This window comes from Mandrillus leucophaeus, unplaced genomic scaffold (assembly GCF_000951045.1).
Source record: "Mandrillus leucophaeus isolate KB7577 unplaced genomic scaffold, Mleu.le_1.0 Scaffold757, whole genome shotgun sequence".
Lineage (NCBI taxonomy): Eukaryota > Metazoa > Chordata > Mammalia > Primates > Cercopithecidae > Mandrillus > Mandrillus leucophaeus.
Window position 1 is genome coordinate 443,495 of NW_012108219.1, and position 10,581 is coordinate 454,075.

General features: G+C 39.6%; 1 protein-coding gene across 1 annotated transcript in view; it reads left to right on the top strand.

Moving 5' to 3' along the window:
- The window catches only part of BBS9 (Bardet-Biedl syndrome 9), a 527,217-nt gene that overhangs the window by 7,737 nt on the left and 508,899 nt on the right, over nucleotides 1-10,581 (top strand). Inside the window, exon 2 of the mRNA XM_011966349.1 lies at nucleotides 10,254-10,376. Within this exon, the coding sequence (XP_011821739.1) occupies nucleotides 10,265-10,376 (112 nt within the window). The 5' untranslated portion in view covers nucleotides 10,254-10,264. The remainder of the gene's footprint in view (nucleotides 1-10,253; nucleotides 10,377-10,581) is intronic.

Sequence of the window (10,581 nt, forward strand, 5' to 3'; positions counted from 1 at the left end):
CATACAAATTTTGGAAGAAACTTGTTGATTTCTACAGAGAAGTCATCTGGGAATCTGATAGGGATTACATTGAATCAGTAGATTGATTTGGGAAGTATTGCCATCCTAACAATATTAAGTCTTCAGATCCATGAACATGGGATGTTTTCCATTTATTTAGATCTTCTTTAATTTCTATAACAATGTTTTCATAGTTTTCAGAGCATAAGTTCTACATTTCTTTTGTTAAATTTATTCCTAAGTATTTTTTTTTTTGAGATGGAGTCTTGCTCTGTTGCCCAGGCTGGAGTGTAGTGGTATGATCATAGCTCACTGTAATCTTGAACTCTTGAGTTGAAGTGATCCTCTTGCCTCAGCCTCCTGTGTAGCTAGTATTACAGGTGAGCACCACCATACCTGGCTAACCTATGTATTTTACTCTTTTGGGTGCTATTGTAAATGTAATTATTTTTTAAATTTCATTTTGGATTGTTCATTGCAAGAATATAGAAATATAATTGATATTCGTATATTTATTTTGTATCCTGCAACCTTGCTTAACACATTTAGTAGTTCTAATCTTTTTTTGTGAATTCCTTAGGATTTTCTATATACAAGATTATGTCATCTGTGAGTAAAGATAGTTTTACTTCTTCTTTTCCCATTTGGAAGCCTTTTATTTCCTTTTCTTACCTAATTGCTATAGTTGAGAGCATCCAGTATGATTTTGAATACAAGTGGTGAATGCAGACATCCTTGTCTTATGCCTGATCTTAGGAGGAAAGTGTTCAGTTTACACTATTAAGTATAATGTAAGCTGTGGATTTTGCATAGATGCCTTTTATCAGTGTGAGGAACCTTCTTTTCCTAGTGTTTTGAGTGTTTTTTATAATGGAAGAGTTGGATTTATGGAGGTGATCAACTGGCTTTTGATTTAGATTTTATTGATTTTACATTAATTCATTTCTGGATGTTAAGGATGCCTACCTTGCATTCTTTAGGTAACTCTATTTAGACATGTTATGTAATACCTTTTATATATTGTTGGATTCAGTTAGCTAGTAGTATTTTGTTGAGGATTTTTGCATCCATATTCATAAGGGATATTGGTCTGTTGTTTTCTTGTGATGTGTTTGGTTTTGGCTCAGGGTAACTAGATTTATAAAATGAGGTGGGAAGTATTCTCTCCTCTTTTGTTTTTTGGAGTGGTTTTTGAAGAATGGGTATAATTTTGCTTTAATTGTTTAGTAGAGTCCACCAGTGGATCTATCTTGGCCTGGCCTTTTCTTTGTGGATAGTTTTTTGATTACTAATTCAATTTCTTTATTTATTATGGATCTATTTAGATTTTTTATTTCTTCTTGAGTCAGCAGAGGGTCTCCTCTGTTCTTGGGTATACCAGTGGAGTATACTTAAGCCCTCAGCTCCCCGTGTGTGTCCCTCCTGTGCTATCTGCACCCAGAGTCCAGAGGGGACCGAGGTGTTAGGGGACTGGTGTATCAGCACTGCCCCGAGCACGCACACACATGGCCGGGTTGCGACAGCACCTGGGCTGGGCTTCAACTTTGATTGGAAATCGGAGTGGGCTCTGGGAGTTGGGAGAGGCCAGGGAGCGGGAGTGGGCACTTCCAAACTGCAGGGGCGGGGGTGCTTCCCGGGCCACCGACAGTGCAGGGATGCCTGGGTCTGGAGCTGTGATTGAGTGGCTGCAGCTGCGCCCAGGAGCGCGGGGCTCTTGCCCCTCCAACTTGGTAGGGGGCGGGGCTCCTCCCTGTTCCCGGCCACCGCTGGCTCCACAGAGTGGGCAGCCCCTGCTGTGTCTCCCCCGCTGCAGCCAGCGTCTTCGCAGCGGCTGCCATCACTGCTGCCTAAGCTGTCTTTTGAAATCCACCCATTTTTTATCAAAGGAAATTAGTGGTATCCCAACTTTGTACTGATGAGAGTTTGTGGTTTCTTAATTTCTTCGGGGTGGGCAGTGCTTCTTCTGTGCTTCTACTTTTGAAACTGGAGAGAGGCACTTTGGAAACAAATGGTGACTATTGATTATCAGCCCAAATTGTTTTTTTTTCTATTGTTTATTAATTCTTTAAAGATGTAAGTCCTTATTGTTCAATAAATTATTGTCTACAATGGTGCGTGATACTACTTCCGATATTGGGGGAACAAACATACAGATGTTTATGTAATGGAATTTATGAAATTCTCCTATGCATGACCTTATGTTTGCCCTGACATGAAAGTCTTTGTTGTTGCTCTGAAATATTGTTCTGAAATAATTAAGGTAGCTATGTTCTTGTGAGGAAGAGCCATTTATTGGACGTAGGTTTAAAAATTAGCCATTCCTCCACAGTCTTTAAAGATTAAAACAAAGCAAACAAACAACAACAAAAAAATCCTTCTATCGACATACTTTTTCAGTTTTTTGATATTAAATTGCAGATTATTGGCAGCCTAATGAGACAGGGGTCTAGAGACCAGGGAGAGAGTATGCAGAAGCAAGGTCCTGCCATTAGCTGTGTGAGGTATGGGAATCATGTAATTTCTCTGGGCCTCTCCTGTAAAGTGAGAGGACCAGCTGATTGATGGATACTTTACAGCTGTTTTAGGTCTTTGACTTGAAAAATAATTTTTTTTTGAGCCCTCAAAAGGTAACTGATGGCAGAGGCCCTCTGAAAAAGAAGGGGAAAACTGGAGCTCTGCTATAAGAAAATATCCACTTAGGCAATCAGGTATCAGTTATATCATTGCCTCTTCAACCTTAAGGTCCTTGTGATTCACCTGGAGATACTGTTTGGGGAGGATGAGATTCAACATTTCTCATAAGTTTTTGAGTGATACAGATGCTGCTGATCCAGGGAGTACACCTGGAGTAGCAAGGAACCAAACTCTGTGAAAAGAAGGATTTCAGGAACAAAGAAAGTGGTGGGTGAATGAGGAAAAATTGATAGAGCAGGAGAAACAATAATGATATATATATTTTTAAGAGACAGGGTCTGGCTTTGTTGCCCAGGCTGGAGTGCAGTGGCGCAATCATGGCTCACTGTAGCCTCAACTCCTGGGCTCAAGTGGTAGACTGGCTAATTTTTTTTTTTTTTAGGGGGAGAGATGGGGTCTTGCTATGTTGCCCAGACTGGTCTCAAACTCCTGGCCTGAACCAATTCTCCTGGCTTGGCCTCTCAAAGTGCTGGCATTACAGACATGAACCACTGTGCCTCGCCAAGAAGGATTTAAATGATGCCTTTGTTATTTTGTCAGTACAAGTAGATTTCTAATTTTTGGTTAGAAGTTAATGAGAAATGAGGCTAGGTGTGGTGACTCATGCCTGTAATCCCAGCACTTTGGGAGGCTGAGGTCAGTGGATCACCTAAGTTCAGGAGTTCAAGACCAGCCTGACCAACATGGAGAAACCCCGTCTCTACTAAAAATACAAAATTAGCTGGGTGTGACGCATGCCTGTAATACCAGCTATTCGGGAAGCTGAGGCAGGAGAATCACTTGAACCGAGGAGGTGGAGTTTGCGGTGAGCTGAGATCGTGCCATTGCGCTCTAACCTGGGCAACAAGAGTGAAACTCCATCTCAAAAACAAAAACAAAAACAAAAAAGTTAATGAGAAATGAATGTCTTCTATAGGCATTCCTATTTGTCGACATTGTTGGAAAGTTAGTTCTTTCATACTGGAGGGTTTTTTTGATTCTTTTTTTGTCTTTTATGTTTTAACAGCCCACTAGATCATAATGTTGGAGGATATTTTTGTATTCATTCCGGCAAGCTGAAAAAATTTATTGACTAGCAGGTTTTTAAGGTCATTTTCATAGGATAGCTACTTTCACTTGATGCAGTATTTATATTCAAACTGCAGCTTTGTCTCTTGTGGTCACTTATCTAAGGATTTTGACTTTTAAAAAATGTATCATTCATTATCATTGACAGAAAAAACTCTTCTTTCTCCCTTACTTGGTTTAGTGTGTTCTCTCGGCAGGAAGATGAAAACCCATGCAGTTTTCTTTTCTGCCTGTGTTAGGCAAAGGTAAGACCCCCCCTTGAGTGTTGTATAGTTCTTCCTTTCTTATTTATCTCTCCCTGAGACTTTTGAACCGGCTGAAGCAGGAGTGAGCAGAGGATCACTTACTCTTTGGTTGGTTACTACTGATTTCTGTCCTTAGCTATGTCTCCAAATGGAGCTTATGCCTCCATGTTTTCATCCTTTATGGTGTATCAGGAGCACTTGATACAGCAGGTCACTCCCTTATTCTGGATACATTTTTTTTTTCCCCACTTCCTTCCAGATAACTTTCTTCTGGCTTTGTTTTGATCTCAGTGAATGCCCCTTTTAAGCTTCTGGTGGATTCCTCTTCTAATTCTTCTTCTTTTTTTTTTCTTTTTTTTTTGGAGACGGGAGTCTTGTTCTGTCGCCCCGGCTGGAGTGCAGTGGCGCGATCTTGGCTCACTGCAAGCTCCGCCTGTCGGGTTCACGCCCTTTTCCTGCCTCTGCCTCCTGAGTAACTGGGACTGCAGGCGCCCGCCACCCCGTCCGTCTAATTTTTTGTATTTTTAGTAGAGACGGGGTTTCACCGTGTTAGCCAGGATGGTCTCCATCTCCTGACCTTGTGATCCACCCGCTTCGGGCTCCCAAAGTGCTGGGATTACAGGCGTGAGCCACTGTACCCGGTCGGATTCCTCTTCTTCTTAACCTCTGTACCATTCCTTTGTCTTCTAAGCTTGTGTCTGGTTTTCTCCAGATTTCTCATCATGCACCTTTCCCTTTCGTGATTATGCTTTTTATCCTTTTATCATAGCCATCCTTCATAGCCATGAAGATGACTGTGCTGTGTCCTGTGAGTCCTCCTAGGAAATCATTGGCATTTCAAGTGTGAATTTGGGTAATATTCTGCTCTGAGCTGCAAGAGAATGATGTATTCTCATTCTTGTAGTCCAGTAGTATGGCATATTACAATTCTCCTAGGTATTTGGCATATATAGTGAGACTATCTGGGATGTATTGAATACTATTACTTTCCTCTCAAAAATCCAGTAAAAGTATAATACAGATGATTATTATGTTTTTTCAATGCTTGCTCCCAGATTTGAAGTTTAGTAATCTGACAATTTGTATGGTTACATAATGTCATCAGTAAAAACAAATGGTGCAAATATTTTTCAGAAAGTTTCCCACATATTTTGAAACTCATTATAAATTTGTTTACCTGTTAGATATTTGTTCACTTCCATCAACTTCCAGTGTTTATCTAATTTCTTTCTTAGCATAAAGAGAGGACTTTGGATGGAGTTTTCGTTCTTTTTTCTCCTGGTATTTCTTTTTTTAAACTAGTCATTTTGAAAGAATTTCAGACTCACTTAGAAGTTGTAAAAATAATGGTTTCCCAATGAAAACAGTACAATGATCAAAACCATCAAACTTGTTTTTGTCGTAGAGACTGGATCTCTGTTTTGTAGGCTGGAGTGCTGTGCCTTGATCAAAGCTCACTGCAGGCTGGCGCGATGGCTCACACCTATGATTCCAGCACTTTGGGAGGCTGAGGTGGGTGGATGGCTTGAGATCAGGAGTTGGAGACCATCCTGGTCAACATGGGGAAACCCCATCTCTACTAAAATACAAAAATTTGCTGAGCGTGTTGGCAGGTGTCTGTAATCCCAGCTACTTGGGAAGCTGAGGCAGGAGAATCGCCTGAACTTGGGAGGCAGAGGTTGCAGTGAGTGGGATTGTGCCACTACACTCCAGCCTAGATGTCAGAGCAAGACTCTGTTTCCCACCCCCCAAAAAAGCTCACTGCAACTTCAAACTCCTGGGCTCAGTTGATCCTCTCCTCAGACTCCTGAGAGTAGTTGGGACTATAGGCATGGACCACAAAGCCCATCTAATGTTTTTATTTTTTGTAGAGATAGGGTCTCCCTATGTTGCTTAGGCTAATTATAGATGTTAGCCACCGGGCCCAGCCCACCATTAAATTGACATTAATATAATACTAAAGTTAAACTATAGATTTGATTTGGATTTTACCAAATCAAATTGGGTGCACTTTTTTTTTGTAGATATTTCTAAGAAATTAATCCCAAAGAAAGTGCCTTTTATTATTAGCTCCTTATAGTTACACCCTCCTGTAAGCCTAGCAACCACATGGCTGTTCTACATTACTATGATTTTGTCATTTTGAGAATTAGAAATGTAATTATTTAATATTTTACCTTTTTGGATTTTTTTTTTCATTCAGCATAATGCTCTTGAAATCTATCCAAGTTGCATGTGTCAGTTATGTTTTAAATTCTTAAGTTATATTGGTATGGTGTGGATGTACCATAGTGTGTTTAACCAGGACATTGAATTTTTTTCTTTAATGTAAGTTTAAAAAATCATAAAAAGGGATCAAAACCAGAGCAACAGCTAACACTTATTGAATGCTTATTATGTTCCAGGTATTGTACTAAGTGGTCTACTGTATTCCTTTTTGTAAAAAACTAAAACTGTATATTTTTTATTTTTAATTGTGGTAAAATACGTGTAACATAAAATTGAACATCTAACCATTTTTAACTATATAGTTCAGTAATGGTAAGTAAATTGACATTGTTGTACAACCAATCTCCAGAACTTCTCATCTTGCAAAGTCAAAACTATATACCTATTAACAGTTCTCCTTTCTTCCTAGCCCCTGACAGTCACCATTCTTAATGTTTCTGTGACTATTCTAGGTACCTCACATAAGTGGAATCATATGGTGTTTGTCTTTTTGTGACTGGCTTATTTTACTTAACATAATGTCCTCAAGGTTCATCTACATAGCATATGTCAGAATTTCCTTCCTTTTTAAGGCTGCATAATATTCCATTGTATGGGTATACCACATTTTCTTTATCCATTTATCCATTGATGGATGTTTAGATTGCTTCTACCTCTTGGTTATTATGAATTATGATACAGTAAATCTGTGTGTAAAAATATCTCTCTGAGATGCTGTTTTTAGTTCTTTTGGATATCCACCAAGAAGTGGGATGGCTGGATCAAAACTTCTATGTTTAATTTTTTTTTTTGTTTTTGAGACGGAATCTCACTCTGTCGCCCAGGCTGGAGTACAGTGGTGCGATCTCGGCTCACTGCAAATTCTGCCTCCCAGGTTCATGCCATTCTCCTGCCTCAGTCTCCCAAGTAGCTGGGACTACAGGTGCCTGCCACCACAACTGGCTAATTTTTTGTATTTTTAGTAGAGACAGGGCATCACTGTGTTAGCCAGGATAGTCTCGATCTCCTGACCTCGTGATCCACCTGGCTTGGCCTCCCGAAGTGCTGGGATTAAAGGCGTGAGCTACTGCGCCCGACCCTACGTTTCATTTTTTGTGGGACCTACCCACTGTTTTCCATAGTAGCTGCACCATTTTATATTCCCACCAACAGTGTACAGAGATTCCAATTTCTCCACATCCTTGCCAACACTTGTTATTTTGTGTTTTTTCCTTCTTGCAGTCATCATTCTTAGGTTGAATATATTTTTATTTTTTTTGATAATGGATGTGAGGTGATGTTGTTTTGATTTGCATATCCCTGATGATTAGTGATTTTGAGCATCTTTCCATATTCTTCCTGGCCATTTGTATATCTTTTTTGTTGTTGTTTGAGATAGAGTCTTACTCTGTAACCCAGGCTGGAGTACAGTGGCATGACCTTGGATCACTGCAACCTCTGCCTCCTGGGTTCAAACAATTCTTTTGCCTCAGCCTCCTGAGTAGCTGGGATTACAGGTGCCCACCACCACGCCTGGCTAATTTTTGTATTTTAGTAGAGATGAGGTTTCACCATGTTGGCCAGGCTGGTCTCGAGAACTTCTGACCCCAAGTGATCCTCCTGTCTCTGCCTCCCAAAGTGCTGGGATTACAAGTGTGAGCTACCACGCCCAGCTCATTTGTGTATCTTCTTTGGAGAAGTGTCTGTTCGGGTTCTTTTGCCTATGTTTTAATGGCCTGGTTTGTTTTTGTTGTTGTTGAGTTGTAGGAGTTCTTTACGTATCCTGGATATTAATTCCTTATCATATATATGACCTGCACATATTTTTTCCAGTTCTGTAGGAAACTACATTCTTATTTAATCATCACGACACCACTCTTACCTTTGTTTTGTAAATGAGAAAGCCGAAGTACAGAGACGTTCATTAACTTTTAGTAACCTTCCACTGGTTGCATGGTTAGTATGTGATGGAGCAGGAATTCAAACTCACACAGGTTGCCTCCAGAGTCTGTACTTTCCCACCACATTATTTACAGCCAATTTCTTGGCCAACTTTGTATAAAAACAAATGACCTTGGTTTCAATGATTAGCCCATGTGAAAGGCTTACTTTAAGAGGTAGGTTGGTCTACATTTTAAAAAAGTAGAGCTGATCCTCATTATTGGCAGACTTTGTATCATTCGTGAATTTGCCTACTTGCTAAAATTTATTTGTAACCCCCAAATCAGTGCTTGCAATACTTTTGTGGTCATTTGTGGTCAAGTGCAAAGGAGTAAAAATTGAGTCACCTGATGCACATGTTCCCAGCTGATGTTAAACAACTGCTTTCTTGTTTCAATTCTCATACTATAAGCAAGTGTCCTTTCATGGTCTATAGTATTTAGTGTCATGTTTTCCCCCACATTTTGGTAAGTTGTTTTTGGAGGCGGGTGTGGTGTTTTCACTGTTTAAAATGGCCTGCAAATGTAATACTGAAGTGCTGTCTAATGTTCCTAAATGCAAAAAGGCTGTGATGTATCTTGTGGAGAACAGACAGATGGTCCCTGACTTACAATGGTTTGACTTATGATTTTTCGACTTTAGGATGTTGTGGGAGTGATACACATTCAATAGAAACCATACTTCAAATTTTGATTTTTGATCTTTTCCCTGGTATATTAAATGCATTTTTGACTTAAAATATTTTCAATTTATGATGGTTCTATTGAGATGTAATTCCATTATAAATTGAAAAGCATCTGTACGTGCAATTGGATAAGCTTAGTTCAGACTGAGTTCTAGTGCTGATGGCCATGATTCCCGTAGTAATGAATCATCAATACATATTAAATAAGGTATCTTTAAATATAAGCACAAAAAAAACTACATTATGTATTGATTGGTTGAAGAAACTGTTGTTACTAGAAGCTTGCAGGAATCTATCTAACCCTGTGTTTCTCCTAGGAGCAATGGCTCAGTATCTGCTAATTCATTGTTTACGGCGGCCTTATAGAACATAACTTTTGTGAATAAGGAGAATTGACTGCATTTCCTAACTACCATTTAAATCAGTGTAACATGAAGGAAAGCCTCATTTATGTTAAATAAATGAACTGTTGTAGAGTCCCAGGGCATGTGAATCTGTGTTGTAATTCAAAAGGTCCAAGTGCTTTCACATCTGCCATATCAGCAACTCAGTGGTAGGTAGGGCTGGTCTATAGTCATTCTAGATAAGAAATCAAAGTAAGGAGAGGTTATGTGGGTTGCCCAAGGACACACAGATAGTTACTGGTATAAATGGTCCTGCAGCCCAATTTTCCTGCTTCATTTTTGGTGTGAATTTCCCTCTTCTGTTTTGCCTTTCTGTAACTAGCATAGCAAGAGGAAGTGAATGCTTTTTAAGTACCTGTAACATACCATTTCCAGGGCTAGTCACTGTTGGGTTTGATCTCATTTGTCTCAGCAACTCTTTGTAATAGGAGATGCAGTTGGCCCTCCATATCCCCGGGTTTCACATCCATGGATTCAACCAACTGCAGACTGAAACCTATGGATATGGAAGGCTGGCTATACCAGGTCATTATATATAATAAGGGACTTGAGCAACTGGGGATTTTTCATCTGTGGGGTCTTGGAACCAATCTCTCACAGGTACGGAGGGCCAGCTGTAGTGCAGTCTCGCCAATGACTAGACTGAAAGGAAGTTAGGTATTTCACTGAAGACTTATGTGTTAAATAGTGCTGATGGAATTTGAATCTTGATCCGCCAAAGAATATGTTCTTTGGTTATTTTCTGCAATTCTCTCCTAAATGTTTCGGAAAAGAGAATTAGCACAACATAAATGTATAATTCTCAGCCCAATTTACTAATGGTGTTGCAAAATATCTGATTAATGCTTCCAGCCATTTGGATTTGTGGTTTCATTTATGTGTACAAAATATTAAAAAGTTAATATAGAAATGTCTTCTCAGATCTGTCCAAGTTTAATTTGCTATGCCTTAAGACATAATTATTAATTCATAGTGTGAATTCGATTATTATAAATGTTTTCTTTTTAGTGTGAAAGAAAATGTCTTTATTTAAAGCCCGTGATTGGTGGTCTACTATTCTGGGAGATAAAGAAGAATTTGATCAAGGCTGTTTGTGTCTGGCTAATGTTGACAATAGTGGAAATGGACAAGGTAAGCAATTTACAACCATGCATCTTGGATCAAAGCTTTAAAGAGATCAAATAAGGCCGGGCACGGTGGCTCACACCTGTAATCCCAGCACTTTGGAAGGCCAAGGTGGGCAGATCACGAGGTCAGGAGTTTAAAACCAGCCTGGCTAATGTGTTGAAACCCTGTCTCTACTAAAAATACAAAAATTAGCTGGGCTTGGTGGCAG